This window comes from Daphnia pulicaria, chromosome 4 (genome assembly GCF_021234035.1).
Source record: "Daphnia pulicaria isolate SC F1-1A chromosome 4, SC_F0-13Bv2, whole genome shotgun sequence".
Lineage (NCBI taxonomy): Eukaryota > Metazoa > Arthropoda > Branchiopoda > Diplostraca > Daphniidae > Daphnia > Daphnia pulicaria.
This window is the reverse complement of record NC_060916.1, coordinates 9,523,739-9,545,780: the sequence shown is the minus strand read 5'-3', so window position 1 is coordinate 9,545,780 and position 22,042 is coordinate 9,523,739. Positions and strand designations below refer to the sequence as shown.

At 33.7% G+C, this 22,042-nt stretch overlaps 1 protein-coding gene across 3 annotated transcripts; it reads right to left on the bottom strand.

Annotated features, from left to right (window-relative positions):
• Window positions 1–2,265: 2,265 nt before the first annotated feature.
• Window positions 2,266–21,088, bottom strand: LOC124337503 (phospholipase D1-like). 3 transcript variants are annotated; one of them, XM_046791514.1, is made up of 29 exons: window positions 20,521–21,080; window positions 17,727–17,905; window positions 14,954–15,071; window positions 14,142–14,237; window positions 12,009–12,113; window positions 11,822–11,942; window positions 11,056–11,228; window positions 9,268–9,530; window positions 9,048–9,207; window positions 8,945–8,988; window positions 8,850–8,890; window positions 6,802–6,960; window positions 6,644–6,738; window positions 6,424–6,576; window positions 5,328–5,443; window positions 5,106–5,184; window positions 4,821–4,966; window positions 4,684–4,733; window positions 4,538–4,606; window positions 4,363–4,473; window positions 4,204–4,310; window positions 4,050–4,142; window positions 3,864–3,989; window positions 3,240–3,345; window positions 3,105–3,169; window positions 2,971–3,037; window positions 2,682–2,913; window positions 2,523–2,626; window positions 2,266–2,459 (listed from the first exon to the last, which is right to left on the bottom strand). In XM_046791514.1, exons 1-29 carry the CDS (start codon window positions 20,703–20,705, stop codon window positions 2,358–2,360), a joined length of 3,465 nt encoding a protein of 1,154 aa, XP_046647470.1. In that variant the 5' UTR covers window positions 20,706–21,080; the 3' UTR covers window positions 2,266–2,357. The 3 variants fall into 3 exon arrangements, with proteins under 3 accessions (XP_046647470.1, XP_046647472.1, XP_046647471.1); XM_046791516.1 differs by lacking the exons at window positions 14,142–14,237; window positions 14,954–15,071 and having other exon boundaries at window positions 20,521–21,079; XM_046791515.1 differs by lacking the exons at window positions 2,266–2,459; window positions 2,523–2,626; window positions 2,682–2,913; ... (1 more) ...; window positions 3,105–3,169; window positions 3,240–3,345 and adding an exon at window positions 3,393–3,805 and having other exon boundaries at window positions 20,521–21,088.
• Window positions 21,089–22,042: the final 954 nt, after the last annotated feature.

The window sequence follows — 22,042 nt, the reverse complement described above, 5'->3', positions numbered from 1 at the left end:
TGGAAAACAAGACTTGGGGATTTGGTATACGACGCGTCAAGGACGTTGTCGTGCGTCAGGGTTGTGATTTGTAACGATTTGTTAGCTAACGCAATGGCTCCAGTATTGGCATCTAGAGCAGTGGGGGGGGTCTACCTCCATAGACAGAGTAAGGGACATATTAACAAGCAATCCACCACTCAAGCGCACCAAATCCATGGACCCCTCTTTTTTCCCATTCCCATATGGAACCTAAAAATCTGAAATAATTCAGGCATATCCAGTTTTTTACTCCGGATTCACCTGTTTTTGCAGAATTTCAATATTCCCTGCCGTTCGGGAGATATTTAATGTTAAAGTCTGGGTTTTTCAAATTTTAACAATTTTTGGGGATTTTGGTAACACTTTTTGGGTAAATGCTAATCTTGAAACAAAAACAAATTCTCCCAAAAGTTTGCTCGGCCATCCCTCATTACGAATCCAAAAGGAATTTACATTCTGGATTAGATTGGTCGATTTATTCCCAATCTAGTAAAATGTAATTTTGACAAGTTTCCCACCCAGCCTAGTCGCCATTTTTTATCACTCTCCCTCGCGTTCCTGGCGGATGACAGCCGAAGCATACGAGTTCTCTGCACCTCGGGCTTCATATTGCCGGCCACTAGACTATATGAAAGGGCCTACAGTATGTCCCCCGGTCTAAAGTGAAGGCCAGGAAAGCGTAGCTTCGGCTGTCATCCACCAGGAACGCGAGGTAAATTGAGCGTTCTACTTTATAGTTTAACGATGTATTGAAAGGACTGAACACAAAAACAAGCGGGGATGCTAGAGGGAGAACCGGAGAACTGAGAGGGAGAGTAGAGAGGGAGCATAGAGAGGGGGAGTAGAGAGGGAGAATAGAGAGGGAGAATAGAGAGAGAGAATAGAGAGGGAGAATAGGGGAGAGAATAGAGAGTCGGCTGCCTGCTACTGGTATAGGCTGAGGAAGCAAATGGAGGAGATTGCATAAAAGTTCGGGTGACCACTTCCTTCTCAATAGCTGTGGCTGGGATTTTTATTGTGGTCACCAGTGGCCTCCTAAGGCCTCCTAAATCAAGTGTTGCAGTGAGTAAGGAAGCTTTCGCTGCCTAACAAAAATAATACGTACATGGTAGTTGTTAAAGTTGTGGATGAAAATCCAAGGTTCATTTTGCACCCGGGGCCCGGGGTCCGGGGTTCCACACCTTAAGGTAATACGCATTCTTTATTTGTTTAAGATCATTATTTTGATTAGTTGTTGTACAGTACCTACGAGAAGATTGGAAACGCGCGAAAGAAGTTTATGTAAAAAGCCGATTTTCGCCGCGTTCTAAAAAATTGGGTTTTTGACGGAGGGCATTGAATTTTTTGGAAGTAACCATAATGGTTGGCTACTTTGCCGCTATCTAATAATAGGGAAAAATAACCCTTCGAAGACGCCAAAAAGTGCAAAATAAAGAGCTTCGTTAGTTCTATGACAAGTGTCATTTTCAAATTTTTTCAGTTTCATTTAATATAATGAATTTCGAATTGAAAATGAGATTTGTCATTTTTGCCCATTTCTTCCCTTCTATCCCACCCCGCGGTTTTGTCGCGTTTTCCCCTTTGTTTCATTTTTGGAGGTGGGAAATTTTCCTTTGCTCTAGTAGGCGATATTTACCCTTCCTAACTATTTCCACAGCTGATTCGACGTATTAAAGAAATATTTTGAAAGAGATTGACATGAGGGTAAATATCTGTTGTGTTAAACTCTTAAACAAATTGTTGCAAAATCGTACCTAGATTTTAAGACAAAATTGAAGGTTAAATTCCAATCAGCTGTTTTGGTTTGTTTGACTGCTGACGTCTGGGACTCGCTTAAACGAAGCTTTTTGGGTATTACGCCTCATTGGCTAGAACTAAGACGAGTCTGTCGACCAGAAACTCAGCTGGGATAAAGTGTAAACGTTATGAAGGTGACATTCATTATTATTTCACTTTCCTTTCAAATGAGTTATAGTTATATATCTTGATAACTGCAATAGGACATTATACGTATGATAGAATAGCTGAAATGATAGATGGTGTTGTGACAGATTTCATCTTGCTACGTCGAGTGCTAAAGCCAATTCTATAATAGTAACAGATAACGGATGAAACTTTGTTAAAGCATTCCCAAAATTTTCTTTTTTAAAAGATAGTTATTGATTTAAGGGACAGATCAAATATAGTTTCTTAAGGCATTTCGGCTCTTCCCAACCAGACATTAAAACCATAAAGTTGAGTTGATTTATATTACAACTAAAATGTGTAATTCTAATACGGACTCGAAAGAGGAACACATTCCATTAACACCTCATGGAAGTGGTTTAAAAATATGGCTACGTCCATAAAGACATTGGCATTAAAGCTTCCGGGGTGCCAGAAGCCGGAGTCAAATCTTCTTGATTCATGAAATTTAATGGAAGAAGTACAAGATGTCCCTAAATTTTGAATAATATAATTATATATTAAAACAACAATTTGTGAAAAGGAAAATTTTTCACCTGAATTTTTTTTAATTTTTGTTCAGCAACAACTGGGTCTGTCAATGATAATGGCAAGACAGATTGGAATTCCCTTAGTTTTTCGAAGGAGGTAACCTCGTCACCTACAAAATTCTGAATATAATAAATACAATAAACCATTTCAAATTTTAATATTACATGGGATGCAACGGAAGACTTCTTCGTATATTTTTGTATTAAGTGCTGCGATTCGAATCCAAGTGTCTTTATAAAATGAATCGGTAATTGGATCCCGAACATCCTGTTTAGATCCATTTTCCATATTTAATAAACCTAAATGCTCACGGAAAAGTCTCTTCCTGAGTGATAATGCAAATTTTCCAGCTAAATAAGGTTTCCCATCCATAAATGATTCGACAAACGAGGAATCCTATTCAAAACATTTTTGAATCTTAAAATGTTATCACAATTATTTTTTTGGACTCACTTCAATAATTGTCGCTATCTCAGAATCTCGCTTTCCTAACAAACTGCGATCATTGATGTTAGCAGAACTTGAAAAAGTTTTAGTTAGTATTCTACTAATTTCATTTCATAAAATCGTTTTAAAATATTACTTACCCACAAATTACTAGTTTATCATCAACAATCATTAATTTAGAATGAACATAAATCAACTCAGTAACCTGCAATTCATCAATAGAAAAATTCAAGTTAATATTGAGTAATTTGATAAGAATAACAAACACATAATACCAGTTGCTGATTTAGTTGCGAATGAGTTCGAAGACCATAAAACGATACGTATTCCATTGGATCAATCTTCGTTAATCTTAATCTTTCCAATAAAGAATGTTTTCCTCTACAACATAAATTTTATTTAAACACGGTTTACATCAACGTCATTGCTTTATTTTTCATTCTTTTATTTCCCTCTCTCCCTCTAAATCATTATTTAGCCTATGTTAAATCTTTAGAGGGGTCCTTTGGAGGGTGGAAAATGCAGAACCCTACCGCAAAAGAGAAATATCATTCATTTATTTTCAAGGGAAGGTGGCTTAGAGGATGGAAAAACAAGACAGACGAAGTGACGATTTTTTTTGTTGGGGGGGGGGGACCTGAGCTGTCAGCGGTTTACAACACTTACTAATTTAGCTATTTTACAACTTTTTAAATCGCATTTCTTTGGTCAGAAAAACGGCAAAAAGTTGTCTGTTTGAATGGAATGTCGTCTTTGAAAAAATCATCTAGAGCGAAGGAATTGTAGACGATCTCTAAGCTATCAGGATGAAATTGGAAGGATAAAAAAGTCAAATTGAAATCTATGGCGAAAAATTTAATGAAAGTAAAATTTTCGTACGAGAATGAGAATAAATCTACCTAGAAATGGAGGCGTAATTCCAATGCATTATGGCATGCATGGCAATACCCGATTTTGTTCCTATTTGACCTTCAAAGCCAGGTAGCAATGGAAGAACGACTATCACACGAAATCGAGATTTTCTTCTAAAAAATACATAAGGTAAAATTATGGCATTTTCAATAATAAATAGATAAATTTCTTACTCTGCAGCTAAAACAATTCGATCATAGAGAGCCGCTCCCACACGATTACTGACTCCAGAATCACTAGCTAACGTGATGAAAAATTGATTTTCACTGCATTACAAATTTAGTTTGGTTAAAAATCTAAAAACAATTTGTTTCTATATTTATGTACATGTAAATAAAATGTTCTGAATTCTCAATGGCATGAATGTACGCCGAATGAATTGAATCTTCTGTAATCCGAGACCCTACACTCCATGTACTGCTGCTTCGAAGGACCTGACTTAAGTGTTAAAATATTACAATAGAATATATGTCTATGTTTGATTACTTGACAGTTCGCAAAAGTCGTAAGGTTGTTTGTCTTCAAACAAGGATCACAAATACTGTATGATTTTGGTACTAAAAACGGGAAATCGATGTTTTCCTTTGCCTTTTCAACCTGATTTGTCAAATTTGCAATTTTTGTAAATATTTGATTTATTTCAACCATTTCATTATTATACCTTTGTAGCATTCCATCTTTGAATGAAATGACGTGCAACATCACGAGCTGATTTTCCTGAAACCACACACTGAAAATTTTCAAATGGGAGATATTTTACACTTTTTGTTAAAAACGATAATTTATCACTTTGTTACTACTGCTTACTCCAATATCATGCCAAGGCATTCTTGGTGTAGTTGTACGATCAACAGAATCTTAAATAGGAAAAGAATGACGATCCGTAACTTTTAAACCCAGTTAAATTATTTAAATATTTTTTCTTTCATTTTTAAGAAACTAACCTGTTAGTGGTTCATCTAAGTGATCAGAATCTTTAACTATGAAATTTGTGTAGTCCTTTCCGACCCATAATTTTGTAGAACCTTCACATTCCTTATGTGTTTCATTTGCAACATTTAGGTTACTAGCGGGTTCTTCGTTCTGGTTTCTTAAATTATGAAAACCATAAAAAAATTGCGAATTTACTAATGATTCATTCAAAATAATTCATAAGAAATCTTCGACTAAGTTAGCCTAATTTAGGGGAAACACTGTAAAATGGATATTAAAATATCTCAAATACTTACTTATTTTTGTTACTAACTTCTCTGTAAAATGTTTTTTTAAGGATATTGGATTGAAGTACGTTGTCCTTAGATTTCACATCTGAAATTATTAAAAAGTTATTTGTTTCGGTTTCCTAAATAGGCTCATAATACTACAATTATAAAAAAATGAAAAAAGTAGACCCAACATATTGTTATCTTATGGAAAACAAACAAAATATGAGTATTCCAGTGGGTTATTACCATGAAAATGTACAATTTTATGTTTTCTTGATTTTTTTGTAGTGCTTGGGTTTTCTTCCTGTTCTTCCAATTTATCTGTATTATCCTCTTTTGAAACACAATCAAACCTTGTTGCTCTTCAAAAATAAACGAATGTGAATTAGGGAAGAGAAAGTGGCAGAAATATGATAATCAATTAATGTTCTTAGAGTTTGTGAATAAAACGAATTTCGACTTAAATGTACAAATAACAATATATGGAAAACAATATGTAAATTAAACCCATTTTTATGTCAAATATTAATTCCACTTGAAGAAAATTTTCATTAATCATATTTTTAAATTCATCATAAGATATTGTGAATTTAAAGCCATTAAAAATCGATATAAAGACTATCGAAAAATTGTAAGAAAAGAAACTGAATGATCCCTGTATAGCTTAGCTCATGTATAAATAGTGGCGTTGCAATGTGATCTCGTGAGCAAGCTATCTTTTTAAACAAAATCCGCTCGTACTATATTATTGTAGCCAGGATGAACATAAAGGTACGTCCAGAGTACTGGCTTTGGAATCGTTTTATGTATCAAAGGGGTTAAAAAGTTTTTCACAAACGAAAACCACTTTTCTTCCACATTACGGATGCTTGAACAAAAAAACGCATAAAAATAATTCCCAAAACAATAAAAAAAGGCTGTACTCCCAACGTACCTCAAGAAGTGACTCGTAAAGCATATAGACCATGTGATAAACCATTAAACAGATTTGCTGTCCACATCAAAATTGGTCTTACGAATTCCTTAATTTTCTTCTAACTTATTAATTAAACAAAATTTCAAAAGATGCAGACCCACTCGACAAGCTGCACGATTCTTGTACAGTAGAAAGAATATCTGAATTTCTACAGTAAAATATAGTGTCACAGTAATGGATAAAAAAAATGAGAGGTGCTATAGCAAACAAACTATTCCCCATTATTAAACATGTGTGAGTTATCTTCTGTACCAGGTATCAGCCTGAACAGATATTTTAGGAAGGGATTCTATACGATTACTTTCAGGTCACTGAAAACAAATATCATGAACTTATTTATAAAAAAATAATTATTTTAGGTTATACTCTGAAGTAACAGTTCCAAGGGTAACTTGATTTGCTGTTTTTGCCAAATGAAAAACAGCACCTGGTTTTTGCTGTCCTTTCGTGTGACTTGAGGTAATATTTAACATTCCAATGGCGGAATTTGACCAACTTGCACTTCCTAAATCTGTCAATCTAAGAAAGATACCAACGTTTTAAAATATTATTTACTTAGGGTGATCCACCTATTTATCCTTGCTACCTGTGTTTTTCATCGTCCCATCTTCCAAAGCAAAGATCTATTCCACCAACAAAAGCAGTAGCTTGATCAATTACAACTAATTTTTCATGGTGCGCCTTAATTTAAATGTATAAAGAGAAGTTAAAAATAAACCGGAATACTATATCGTAATAAGTTACCCATAATAACGTTCCTGTTCCGGCAATATGATCTGGATGACGAAGAACTCTAATATTTGGATGTAATTGGGACAAAATCTTTTTTGAATAAAAGCTGTTGATGCCAAGCGCCATTTCAACCTCTTTGTAGAGTAAAACAAATACACGAACACCTTCTTCCTGTAATTCAATCACATGATACATTTTGATTGTTTTTTTCCATTTTTGTTAGGACGACTACATATATTTTTTTAACGAATAACATTTTTTATGGCGCATTTTATTGTAGCCCGGAATCTTATTTCAAATACACCGAAGCTTTTGACTACCCATTTCATTTTATCATACAGTGCCTAACAGAAAATTGGGAACGCGTGAATCTTATGTAAAAGGTTATTTTCGTGGCACTCTCAAAAACAGGTTTCGACGGAGGTCAACGATTTTTTTTTCAGAATTTTATATTAAAAAGGAGGATAGGTATAAATAAATTTTCGCGTGTTCTCCTTTGTCTTGTTTTCGGAGGGGGTGGATTTCGTTTTTGTTCAAGTGGGGGATAGTTACCGTTCCTAAGAAAATAAAAACAAGAAGAAATCTTGACAAAACCATGGGGTGGGAAAGAAGGGGACATGGGCAAAAATAAGGCTATTTCTAACAAAAAAAAAGTCTATGCCAAAAAATCAGCTTACTTCCTTGACGCCCACCAAAATGTATACATAAGGGTTCTATAAACATAAAATAAGTATATATCAGAATACATAAAAGTATCCTTAACCGTTTTATAGGAAGAATCTAAATTTATTATTCCCCCATTCTGATTTTCGATTGGTCTTACTTTAGTCAAACTGGTTCTTTTCTAAATAACTCGAACTTTCACTGAAAATATTTATTTGTAGTAAAAATCTATTGGTAAACGATGGGTTTTATGGAAGGTTCTACAAAATTGAAATTCAGAATAGCTTTAATATAAAATTATTGAAATTTATTTTGTAAATGCGTATTTAAAGAGTTTTATGTTTTGTACAGGATACTATGTTCATTTACTTGTCTACGAAACCTTACTCACGTACAGGGTTGTTAATATCGCCGCGATGAACGATGAAATCGTCATCGGAATGAAATTTTTTGTTCGAGCGATTATCGCGCGATAGGTTTCAAAATGAGTATCGATCGATAATCGCGTTTTCATCGCCGATGACGCGATAGCGATAGTGTTTTTTAAACTGCAGACTGCTTAAAAATAGCATTAAGTTACAGCTGAAAATGGATGAGCACTACAGTGGTGTATTCGCCCATCCAAGTTTTTTTAATACCACGTCCGAGCTGGAAAACAAGGGAAATTGTTAATATAGTTTTTCTGCTTTAAAAAAAAATATGCAAAAAAATATTTTATAATCGTTTTTTGAAATTTTGCAACGTTGTAAAAAGTATCGGCGACTATCGGCGATTATCGCACCGATACTTTTTTGAAACTTCATCGCTCGATAGTCGGCAATAAAAAAAACACCAATATCGATATCGCAATCGGAAATACTTATTTTTTGCGATATTAACAACCCTGCTCACGTATCGGTATCAAAGGGATGGCCGGGAATCGCCCCCACACTGCACCAAAAACGCACTTTACTTGCCTACCCATATCCAATATTAAATATTAAGAAATAGCGATAAAAATATCTCAAACATAAGTTATTATTAATTATTCTATTAATGTTTTTCTTTAAGAAGAAGATATGTGAACGCAAGTTGTTGTCGCGTCTTTTGTGCAGAGGGGGTACGCCATTTCAGTCGAATATAAGGGTGTTGCTTAAACCAAATTGACGATCAAAAAGTAAACAGACGGTGTCTAACGCCTAAAATTTTCTACGTTTAAATTACGTATAGATAAACCAGTTCAGCTAAAATAGAATCAATTAGAATCCTGGATATAGGGAAATAAAGCTATAGGAGCAAACCTCTCCATATTGTTCAACTAGAATTTTAATATAATTTTCAATATTCATAAGATCACTGCTATGCGGTAAACAAAATATGGAGATGAAATGAGAAATATAAATATGAAGTATACGTACAGCTTTCCGACGAAGAATTGTATCAAGTCGCCATTTGTTACCTATATTTATATTTTAATTATACGTATGTATGGAAATTTAAAAAAAAAACTTACCATCAACAACGGGTCTTTTCATGTATATTTCAGGACTCAACCACCTAAAAAGAAAATTGGATTAGATTATAAAAACCTAAGTCATAAAGAAATTTTTTTAAACCAGTCAGAAATCATAATTTCTTCTTTTGCATTCTCGATGAAATCTGCAACAGTAGACATGAAATCTGCACCATCAACAAACCAACCACAAACCGCATTTTCTCTTGCTGGTACAAAACTTCTGAAACGGTTTTCCCCTTTCAGTTGGACAAAATCACTGCCTTTAATGTAACCTTATTAGTTATGTGTGTTTGGTAGGTATGGAAACCGACGATAAATACCAGTAGTGTTCATGACTTGTTGAATGCAGTCTATCCATTCATTTGTCTCTCTCTTCGTTAAGCCTTTGATGACAAGTTTTCGACAGGAGTTAGATACGATCATTCCATATTTTAAACCGGTTTCAGAATATCCTGTTCGCACTTGAAACTCCTGGTCCATAAGAAGTATACATCGTATTTCATTTGTTGCAGGTCGAAAATAACCAAAAAACGAATCTTTGACGAAAATCCATCTTCTTTTCCAAAATCCAGAAAATCCAAATCTTAAACAAGAAATAAAATAGTTTTATGCACTTATGCCAAATTTTAAATAAAATAAGCCACCAAAATGTAGGCATTTTTAGTTTGAAATTTCACAATTTCAGCCACAAATTTGCAAATTCTTATTGAAGAAAATCAATAAATTACTTAACATTTTCTTGGAAAATGCATTTTTTTTGTTTCGACTGCGATTGAAATTTATCTATTATCTATGATCTATTATCATCTAAAGGAGACCGGGGCTAACGTGCAGGGCAATTTTTATAACGATAATTTGTTTAAAAATTCTGAAATAAATACATCGTATGTTAAATCATGTTTTTTTATCCCATAAACTTTTTTTCTTGAAATCTTATATGGATGTGGTATGTCTATATTTTATTTTATAAAATATGTGTTCCTAAGTATTTTATAATTTAGTTTATTTGATGTTGTTTGGGTTCGGGTTAAATGGTACAATCAATTTTTCTAGGTAAACGACCAAAAGAGATTTAAAAAAAAGACATCTCAACTGTTTTTATTGTATCTTCGCTTATACTTAATATAATACATAAAAATACAGCATTTCTGAAAGAGAAAGGAATTTCCTTTTCGTTTGCGTACTCCCCCCCCCTAAATTGTAATCCTTTTATTTTTTACATTTTTTCTTCTTGGCATTTTATTAAATAACTATTAAGTAGTTTTAAGGAAAAAATGTGTCCCCTACATAATTATCGCATTTTCTGGTTATTCGCATAAAATCTGGTTCGATCATGTAGGTTACACCCTTCGTTTTTACTGCTTAATGTTCGGAGCAGGTTAGGAAGGAAAAAAATGATTGGTTGTGAATTGTCCAATCTGACAAATTCAGCCATGACGTTTCAATATTCCTGACAACCAGCTAGCAAAATTTCCTTTCAGATTCCTAGTTACTACTTTTGACAGCTTGGCAGCTTCCTAAGGGAGTTAACGTCGAGGCAAAAGTTGTTTTACAACTATCTGTTCCCAGTCAGTTTCTAAAAAATATAATAACATAATATAATAAAACATAATATAAACATAATAACGGTAATAACATTTTAAACATCATAATATGTATGACTTCCACTTATTAACAATGTTAACTTTTGTTCAAGTTTCGTTTAGTGTTTACTTAAAATAGATTTTCTAAACCTGAACGAATTTGGATAATGCAAATAACAGTTTTACATAAATTTATACAATTACAGCGAATAGTTTTATCTTCTTTTTCCATAAATAGTCAACCATAGTGCAACCCTTTAACTTTAACTTTATTTATTAGTGGTAGGCACCAATCTAAAAACACATATTAATTCCCGTACCAGATTCCTGATACGGGTATGTTTTACATTCTTCTAAAATGAAACCTTTGAATTTTGGCATTTACTAAGTAAAATAATATTTCGATATTTATAGTTTTGTATCCATTCTTAATAGTATCAATTAAAGTTCAATTAAGAATTTAATCAAAAAGGTCATTTTAACCGAAAGCAAATTTTTAAAGTAAATAATGCGATTTCTCTTTACCTTTCACAGCAGATGATGTAACAACAGCATCCTGCCTGTCCGTCTTCTTCTCTGCAGTAAATATTATACTTGACTGACGAATTATCCCCATTGTGTTTTTTCACCAATCCTTCCTTTCGTTTCACCCCAAGTTGGTCAACGAATGAAAATTGACTGATCTCTAAAAAACGCATCTGAATAACATGGATAACAAATTTTCAAAAACTTACACAAAGCAGTTTAAAAAATATTTTATGCCTAGTTTCAAACTAGAATAAATGAAACATCGATATTTTACAATGCCACATTTCTATGCAACTAAGAAATGACATATTTCGTAAAAAGGCATGGCTCAGAATTTACAATATTGGACAAATCAACATCAAAAGCTTTATAAATTAAATTAATTTTCTTTGTCAGAAAGTACATTATTTAACGGTAAAAACCGTTTGCTGGTAATGCCTATAATGAATTAGAATGACAAGGATTGAATTTTAAGATACATTTGACTTAAGGAATAAAAAGGACGATTGGAAGTATAGAATATTTCTTTTAGTACCCTTCATAATGTCTTTAAAAACTCTCTCAGCTTGGATTTATGGAGATACTCGAATATGCACTTATAAATTCGTTAGGCTATGTCTGGCATTCAAAGTGTTAATAGATTATTGATGTCAGATAATTAATTGGATGAATTTCTGGGTAATTTACATGTTTCATCTTGAAACGGCGAAACAACTACTTTTACAATACCAGAATGTATAAGAATTCTGATTGGAAAATGTACCGTTTCGAAGTGATTGCGATAGACAACGTTTTCCAGAACAGCGTTTAAATAATTTTCTAACTGCGACATTCTCAGTTCCATTTGATCTAAAGATACTAAGGCTTCAGGTACTAAAGGAAACCTTTAAAAATAAATGTACATTTGTTAAAAGTTACTCGTAATGTGATGAATTCAGATTTTGGCTCACCGAGGAATACTATTTTGTTTGATTTTTCTTTTATTAAGTTCCGCCTTGAAGCTTGCTCTCTGCTCGCGGTGTGTCTTCGAAGGAAATGGGATGTTTAATGAAGTTCTAAAATTGTATAGTTCCATGGTGAAATTTTGAAGTAAAATATTTCATTATCAAAGAGTTGTTGAAATGCCAACTTAATCATGATAAATGTGTACATCTACCGCTTATGAAAGTAAAAATTTATTTATTTTACTTCGACACACTAAAACATGGAAACATTTATGAGAAATGGTTATTTTTCCGTACTAAAATTATTAATTTGTGTGCAAAATGATGCGTGCCACGATTTAAAAAAACGAGGTTAAACGTTATTATCTTCCATCACTTTTCTGATTGCCTTGTAGGAATTTTCTATTTGATATTTGATGGTTACATCAAATAGTTTTTTAATGTAAAAAAATAAAATGTTTTTTCGAGAATTATCTACCCATACCACCTGTCAGTACGTGCTTTTCCGAATAAACTTTTAGGTGCTGCCTTTCTTATTTTTAACGGTAGTTTTTACACCAGAAGAAGGAAGGGTAAGCAATTCTCCTCTGTTTAACAAGAAGTTTGGGTTGAATCAAAGGGAAGCAGCATCTAAATGTTTATTCAGAAGAACACTTCGTGATGTGCAATTTTTTAAAGTGCCACCTAGGGTTTTATTAAGGCTCGCTTTTTCTCGAGCGTATGAAAAAGCGGAGAGCGAGGATCTTTCTCAATAAACTGCACCAAAATCCGAAAAGAAACGTAAAAATAAATAGATTCAGGAACGTTCATCTTCGCGCAACTTTTTTGTTTGTATTAAAAAAATATATATGAAAATGTAGCATTCTAGCTATCAACTTTGCAGGATTTTCTTTAATTGTATCCGTTTTTATCATACAAAAAAGTTAGGTGAGACAAAACCCTTTTTTAAACCCCCCCCCCCCCCCCCCCCCCAATTGGAATATTCCTCACCTTCCTTTTTTTAAATTTTAAGATTAACCTAGTAGGGGAGACCGGGGCTATGTGGGACTATGGGCTTAAATGTACACGGCAATTTTCATATTTGCAATTTGTTAAAAAATTATGAAATAAATACAGCGTATTTAAAATTATGTTTTATCTATCCTATAAACTTTTTTTTGAATTTCTCATTAATTATGGGAAAAACAAAAAATTGGGAACCGGAAAAAATATTTCATGTTGTTTGGGTCCGGGTTAAGTGGTGCAGCTACTGTTGCCAGGTAAACGACCACATCTTAACTTTTTTATTGCATCTCCACTTCGGGGTAGCCGAAAATCGTGAAATTTTTCGGGTTTTGTATTGCCAAACAAAACCATTTTTCCAAAATCTAATTTTCGACAAATTTAGATCTAGCTCCCCTCTACTTCGACCGAGCTTTTAGTTGGCGCGTTTTCAACATCTTTCGCTAGGTTGCTAGGAGGATAAAGCCAGAACACAACATAAAATGGAAGATTTTGTTTTCAAAATTCAACTATTAATATCTCGGCAGATAATAAAACGGTTTTAGAAAACTTTAGAGGGGAGCTAGATCTACATTTGTAGAAAATTCGATTTTTTTATGGTTTTGTTTGGCAGACACCTGCTGTACAAAACAAAAAAAAAATCATGATTTTCGGCGACCCCCTGTAAGTTTTTAATTAATGTCTTAAAAACTATGACAGCTACGAAATCGCCGATTGTTCCATTCAATTTTCCGAAAATTTTGTCTTCGAATGATCTATATCGCGACCGGCTCTGATTCTTAGTCACGATTTCCAAAAAAAAACCTCAAAGTTGGCCTAGTTTGGCCTGGTTGAGTCATGGACTCGTTGTTAAAAAATTGGCAGCGTAAAAAAAGTGTCCCACATAGCCTTTTTTTGCTAAGGTCTCTCCCAATAAGAATCCTTGATCCTAGATAGCACTATTTAAGAAATTGCCAGTCAGTTTTTTTGTGCACCAATAAGGTCAATTAAGGTAAACGAAAGGGATATGAACTTTGATATAAAACAGATGTGGATATTGATGTATCGATACGATGTTTGATGAAAACTGTCAAAACTTGCCGGAAGTACCATGCCCAAAGAAAAAATGCAGAATTAATTTTATTTCCTAGCTTTTACCGTAATAACTGAAGTTGATTATGAAGATGTTGGAAATGTTTATAACGCCGTCGTAGAATCCATTTTGAATGTTGGTATTCCACCTCGATCAAATATCTTAATGGTAATTGAAAAAATATTATGTTCCGAAATTTGTGTATATTATATAGTACGGGAACCGTAAAAATGTTGTCGAAAAATTCAACCGTTATATGTTGTCGTCGAAATTAATTTAAAATTGGAAAGCGTTATGATCCAGTTAAAAATAAGAATTGTTGAATCAAATGGCAGTTAAATTATTCGACAAAACATTTAAGTTCGGTTAGCGCCACTGCTACCAGAAGACAGTAAAACGGTGGTTGAATTACTAAATTGTAACACTAGGACAAATAAATTAAAAACTGCTTCTAAAAATAGCCACGAAAAAAAAAAAAAAAAAAAAAAAAACAACAACAATTATTTTTTTAAATAACTTGTTTGGAATAGAGAAAAGTAGACCCTAAAGCAAGTATTATCGTAACTACAGCAATAGACACTAGAACCCAATAAATAAAAAAATCCTTTATGTTACACATAAGAACTTGTAGATTAGGTGAAGTTCAATTTTTATAATAAGGATCTAATGTCTTGTGTTATTGTGGCGGCAATACTTTCCATAGCTTCTACGGTATTTTACCCCAAATCAATCAAAACAAAATTCTTTTATTTTTCAGTGTTCATTCTTTTAGTAAAAGTTATATAAAAATGTTGAAGTGTCTGTTGTAGTTTTTCAGGTGCAGTTTTAATGAAATTTGGTAGCATTGTCGTCTACCCACTACTTAATAATTCCTTACAAATTTGGATTTGCCCTTATTGTAGAACCGCTTCTTTCATAACTGAGAATTTTCACTTTCAAATTTCCTTTTAGCAGAACAGCATGTGAATAATATATTGATGGATAAGGGACTATACCTATAACAAAATTTAAAGAAAAATAAGAAGAAAGGGAAAATCATGGGGGAAAAATAAATTCTTTTTTCAATTACAATTGACTACATTAAATATTACGCGAAAAATCTGAAAATGAAGACTGTTGTTGAGCTTTTGAAGCTCTTCATTTCAGAGTTTTCCACGTTTCCTACATTTACCCGTTCTGTAGTTATCCCCCTTTAAGGTACCCTAATTTGCATGGAGCTCTATAGAGTGTTCCCAATCTTAGGGAACCATTTTGAACCTACCCTTCCCTTGAACGGAAAATCTAAAAAAAAATTAGCTTAATGCTAAAATAATCATGGTAGAAGAGGGAATGGTATGTTCACGCACTAGAAATTTTCCATAAGGCTGGATCCCAGGTTGATGAATGCTAGTGACACTAAGCGGATTTTCTCCAGAAATATGTCTGAACACTTTTTTTCGTTAGTTTAGATAGTTCTTGCGAAAGAAAACAAATTTGGATTTTGCAAAAAAAATGTGAAAAAACTCGCATTTTTTACAGAATCTAGGTATTCTATCAATTTTGCTTTAAAAATATAGAAAAAAGGAAAATTAAAAAAATTACTTTTGATTTCAACCTACGTCGTCTCACATGGATGCTCAACGCTTTTCCAACTTAGCTACCAATTGCTTGCAGAATTTCAAAAATTGCTAATAATAAGCCCTTTTTGTAAGTACAATTCAAGAACACACGATTCAGTAACGCTACGCTTGGTGGCCACACCATACATCGTGGAAAATTACTTTGAAAAAAACTGAAAAACCGAGGATCTAGCTTATGGGAAATTTCTATTGCGTGAACATACCAGCCCCTCTTCTACCATGCCATAAGTTAACACGCCCTTTGTTGAATTTCTATTGAAAAAAACGTTTTGCGCCATAAGGCCCCGAAGAACGACGTCAAAGCAAACTAGAACCTTTTGGGGACGTGTTAAAGCCCTATGTCTCTATAGCCGTCGCCCTACCTGTCTATTATACAGTGGGTACCGAAAGTATCCGTACGGCTGAGAGGATCAGTAGGGGAAACGCGTTTTTCAAAACGCTCCCAAAAATAGAATTCTCGGTGGAATTCGATAAAATTTTTTTCAAAGGTTAATATTAGGGCGGGGTATCATGTGATTTTTTTTGGGAATTTTTCGACAACGCGATATGTGGTTTTTATCGCGTTGCGTAAGTATCCGTACGGCCGAGAGGCCTAGTAGGGAATGGGCTTACTTTGGAGGCCTGTCATTCGGTATCTACGTAATATTATAGGGTGGGAAAGTTCTTAAAAAAAAGAGCTGCATTAGCTCTATGTGTGGTCATAAGATCACATTTTTCAAATTTCATTTATAGTAATGAAATCGAAATTGAAAACACGAATTATAAGTTTTCCGTTTTCTTCCCCTCGATTCCCCATCACCAGTGTTGCCATATCAAAAAATATTTATCCTTTCTCTTTCTCCCTCTTCCGTCCAAGGGAAGATCCAAGGGATTTTGAGATATGGCAACACTGGTGATGGGGAATCGAGGGGAAGAAAACGGAAAACTTATAATTCGTGTTTTCAATTTCGATTTCATTACTATAAATGAAATTTGAAAAATGTGATCTTATGACCACACATAGAGCTAATGCAGCTCTTTTTTTTAAGAACTTTCCCACCCTATAATATTACGTAGATACCGAATGACAGGCCTCCAAAATAAGCCCATTCCCTACTAGGCCTCTCGGTCGTACGGATACTTACGCAACGCGATAAAAACCACATATCGCGTTGTCGAAAAATTCCCAAAAAAAATCACATGATACCCCGCCCTAATATTAATCTTTGAAAAAATTTTTATCGAATTCCACCAAGAATTCTATTTTTGGGAGCGTTTTGAAAAACGCGTTTTCCCTACTGATCCTCTCAGCCGTACGGATACTTTCGGTACCCACTGTACATCGTGATTTAAACTAAAAAAAAAAGTCCAAATATTCCAACTTTTTAAGACTTTTCTAGTCAAATTTGACTGGCATATCGACATAAATATTCGTGGATACTCATGTAATTTTAAACGAATATTTACCTAAAAATATAACAATTCGAATAAATATAATAGATTTTCCAAAATCAAGTTAATAATCGAAATCGATGTGAATATTCTAAAATAGAATACGAGGCAATGAGTAAAACAATTGACAGCTTCTGCTGTCGTCTGATAGGTCTAAATCGTGTACAAACGGTCCTAAGCCCCTCCCCTAGCGGATCGAGTTGAGAAAATGCGAATACACGGTAGAGCACACGGTTTAGACTGTACACGTACAGGATAATGCGTACAAGATCAAGACTAACCCAATTAGGCTTATAAGTCAAATAAACAAAACGGTAAAAATGTCTGAATAGATGGGGAATGGTTTTAATCTCTCACAAATAGTATTTTTGGGAGTTGTCCCAAAAAACTTATTTTAAAAAATTTGCTCGGATTTTCTACTCTTCTTTTTTTACAAATACATTCTAAACTACAGGACTCACAGCATCAATTTTTGCATCAATCGTGTTTTTCAATTAGTTTTTTTAACGTGCAGCGCTTGTTTTCTCAAAATAAAACCCCCACTTTTGGTCTTTTTTAGTGGTGAACTGCTTAAAATTGCGGATAAAATAACTTTCTTACCCTCTTCTTCAGATTCGTTTTTCAATAAAAAACCATGCTGATCTTCAAAACAGCTTTGATTTGGTATACTTCTTGCTGTTATTTGTTTATCATAATCATGCAGTGTTGAATGGGTGCTCACAAACGACGAATCTTCTTCTCCGGTTATAGAAGGATAGTTGCTCACGAAATCCATTATGCTATTCAACCGGAAAATATTAGTTAATCAAATATGTTCTTGAAATTGTTTCATAAAAATGTACATCCAAATCCTCATTTTTCAGTACAAAAATATTGAAATATAGTCCTAGTGCATGATGCGTATCCTGGCTATCTAGTTAACCAATCCCACACTCTGCCACCAAGTGGAGCTGTTTTTTCGTGTTGTCCAACATCGGAAACCAGGTATTTTTATTCTTAAAAATAACTTTGGAATTTTTGTTTGGTTGCACGATGTTATTTTCTAAGGTGGCTTAGTAAGGAAGAGTCTATTAAGTAGTGTGCTAGTTGGCACCCACATTTTTCGTTATCTTGCGATCGAGGGATTACATTTTAAAAATTACCTGTTATAGTATTTACTAATGCGCATCTTTAAAAACAAATTACTGAAATAATTCAAGTAGTATGGGAACAGCAAATAAAATAATTTTTTTGCCATTTTTTTTTTATGTGGACCCTAAAAATTTAGAAAAAATCATTTCTAAAAGGAAATTTTCAGAAAATAATTTTAATTTATTTAAATCCATATTATTGGTTGAAAGAAACATTACATTAACAAAAACACCTTTTCTCGGGGAAAATTGTAATGTTGGTTTAGAGATAGGAGTGAAAATTTTTCGGAAAACTTAGTTCATAACGCCATCGCGAGGTGTTCTTTTGACCCATAAGGATAACTTGTGCCATTCTACTCCGCGTACACGAGCATTTGTCCTCTCAACTCGACCAACCCTCCTTCATTTTCAAAGCGCTTTTAGTTTTAACAAGCAATCCACCACTCAACCGCACCAAATCCATGGACCCCACTTTTTTCCCATTCCGCTATGGGACCAAGAAATCTGAAATAATTCAGACATATCCAGTTTTTTATTCCGGATTCACCTGTTTTTGCAGAATTTAAATATTCCCTGCCGTTCGGGAGATATTTAATGTTAAAGTTTGAGTTTTTCAAATTTTAACAATTTTAGGGGGTCTTTGGCATCGCTTTTTGGGTAAATGCTAACCTTTAAAAAAAAACAAATTCAACCAAAAGTTTGCTCGGCCATCCCTTAATACCAATCCAAAAGGAATTTACATTCCGAATAAGATTGGCCGAGTTATTCCCAATCTAGTAAAGTGTAATTTTGACCAGTTTCCCACCCAGCCTAGTCGCCATTTTTTATGACTCTCCCTCGCGTTCCTAGCGGATGACAGACGAAGCAAACAAGTTCTCTACACCTCGGGCTTCATATTGCCGGCCACTAGACTATATGAAAAGGCCTACAGTATGTCCCCCGGTCTAAAGTGAAGGCCAGGAAAGCGTAGCTTCGTCTGTCATCCGCTATTATAAAATATCAAGAAAATTCTAAAGTAAATAAGGGGCACTGAAATCTGAAGGTGGGGAAAATAGGTTTTTAGCTTAATAGAGTGAGCAATCTGTTTATCTTAGTGAGTGTCAAAGTTCAGCTAAGTTTTTTTGTTCAAACTTGGACTTTTAACATACGTAGACAAGAATTGAGTGGAGCTAAGCTGAACTTGAAAAGTAACTTCAGTAAATTTCTAGTAGTAGTAACTTAATCAACTGTCGGAATTCCATAACCTCTCATATGTGCATTGTGACCGTCTGAAATACCTATTCGTGATTTCTGCAAAAAATCAAATATGTCCTGACTAATTAAAAGTGACAACCCTAAACGCAAGATCCTTGAAGAGACCTTGAAATCCCAATATGATATAATAAAGGATTGGGCATGCAAATAAATAGGGGAGAACGGGGCAATTGAGGTAGTGTGTAACTTAGCACCAACCGTTTTTCGTCCTCTCGCGATCGAGGGATTGCATTTTAAAAATTACCAGTTATAGTTTTTAATAATGCGCATCTTTTTTAAAAAATTACGGAAATAGTCCATCTAAAATATTTTTTTGGCCCTTGAATCGTGTCGTCTATTTCGTTTTCTTTTTTCTTTTGTGGACTTCCCAAGTTAGCTAAAAATTTATCAAAAATATGTTTCTAAAAGTAAATTCTTTCTTCTTTCAGAAACCAATTTTTATTTATTTTTATTGATAAAATTGTTACTTGAAAACGCAATAATACAAAGAAACCTTTTTCTCGGGGCAACTTGTGTTGCTGAGTTAGACATGGGAGGGAAAATTTTTCGGAAAATTTAGTTGATGACGCCATCGCCAGATGTTCTTTTAGCCCGTAAGAATAACATGGGCCGTCCTACCTCGCGTACATGAGCATGTTGCCCCCCGATTCGACCCACCCTCCTTCATTTTCAAAGCGCTTTTGGATTTGAACAAAGCAAATTGTCACAAACTAAAAATACACTTTTGATAGCTAATTTTTTCCTCTTTTTTTAAGCCTAGCGGGGATAAAAAATATTGTGAAATAAAGAAATGGGGGCTCAAAAACAAAAAAAGGGCCAACTAGTACAACTCTCCCCTATGTTAAAAGCCTTCACAATTTTATACTTTAAAAACACTCTCGGGGAAATTCCTGGGCCTTTGTCATTGTGATTTCAATACATTTTATAAATTGGAATGCATAATTTGTAAAACAGCAAAGATAAATGTAATTAATAGTATTTAATTAAAAATTATCAAAAATATAACTCACAAATTATTTTGATGTCTGCCAACGAATAGAAAACTTAGTTCGTAGTTTGACAGTGCGAAGATTTGAATAGCAGGTAACGCACTTCTAGTCTTTTGTGGAACTCCTCTGACTGTATCCCTTGGTACGCCAGGAACAACTCGACGAATATATATATATATATTTTTCATATCAGTAACCGATAACATTATCTCTTGTCAATATTGCAACCATGAAAACGAACCGACAATCGAGGGATCCAAAAAACCTTCGTAATATTTCTTTTGTTTCGACCTTTCGAAATTTTCATTTTTCTTCTCCTTCTTGTGCCTTTCACAACATTGCCTAGTCCTCATCTTCTTGTCTAGTTTTATCCGTTCCTCGGAAAAACTATTTTATATATTACAGATAATTTCTAACTATGCTAAAAATAAATAAGTCAACCGTGAAACATTTTACTTTAACAAGCCGTCCGCCACTCAAACAGACCGTTTGCGGGTTTTCGATTTTGCGGAAATCATCGCTAGGGGTCCTAAAAATTAACAAATATATGGTTTTTGTGCAAAATTTTTCGCTAAGTTGATTGGTAAAAACCGCAATCGTTTATTTTTTTTAATTTGAGAGATATTTAAAAAAAAACCGTGGGGGGGGAGGGTAGCCAAAATTGTGACTTTTTTTTGTTTTTTTGCAGCAGTTATCTCATCAACTTCTGCACCTAAAATAATCTAATTGTTTTCAAGTGACGGAATAGCCCATCTCAACAAACCATTTAATATTTTTTCAACACTCGGCTTTGAAGCCGAGATATTAACGATTAAAATTCTGGATAAATTTCTAAACATTTCTTGGGGGAAAATGTTGTTATCGCCAGCGCTAGGTGGCTTACAGGATTAAGGTCGGCATGGCAAAAACCGAAGAAATTTTAAATGCTGGTTTGGGGTGGTTAAATGGTTAAAGGGTTATCTAACACTTCAAAGCAAACACAATTTTAAAAAAGAAAAAACTCAAATAAGTGAAAAAAATAAAACCCAGCAATTATGGGTGTACTTAATTTTTTTCTAAATAAGATGTTTTCAGGGGTCCTCACTTAGTTAGAAAAAATTTAAAACACCGATAATTGCAAGGTTTTGTTATTTTTCACTTATTTTGTTTTTAAATTTTGTTTACTATGAAGTGTTAGACAATCCTTTAACCATACGCATATTTTTGGATTGATTTTGGGCAGCGAAAATTCTGATTAAAAATTCAATTTTAGAGTGTCATGGGAAAAGGAAGATTTCTCGAAAACAAAAAATAATACACATCCAAATTTTGTATGTTGTTGAGGGCATATTAAGCTATATAATGTGCAATTTTCAAGAAAAAAAATGTCAACACTTTCTGCGAATTTTCAAAAAAAAAGCAAATTTGACACTTTTTGGATTTTCTGCATTAAATTTAATATTTTCTACTAAAGTTGGGATTAACTTCTTTAGTATACTTAGAATATCAATATCTGACTGTATAATAATCGAATAAAGACTGCAAAAAAACTTGTGACATCATA

Coding starts and splice junctions, on each gene's coding strand:
- LOC124337503 (XM_046791514.1), bottom strand. CDS start 20,705: ATGTTATCGGTTACTGATATGAAAAATATATATATATATATTCGTCGA. Junction 6,577..6,643: donor TGGGACGATGAAAAACACAG/GTAGCAAGGATA, acceptor TATCTTTCTTAG/ATTGACAGATTTAGGAAGTG. Junction 5,185..5,327: donor TAAAATTGTACATTTTCATG/GTAATAACCCAC, acceptor TAATAATTTCAG/ATGTGAAATCTAAGGACAAC.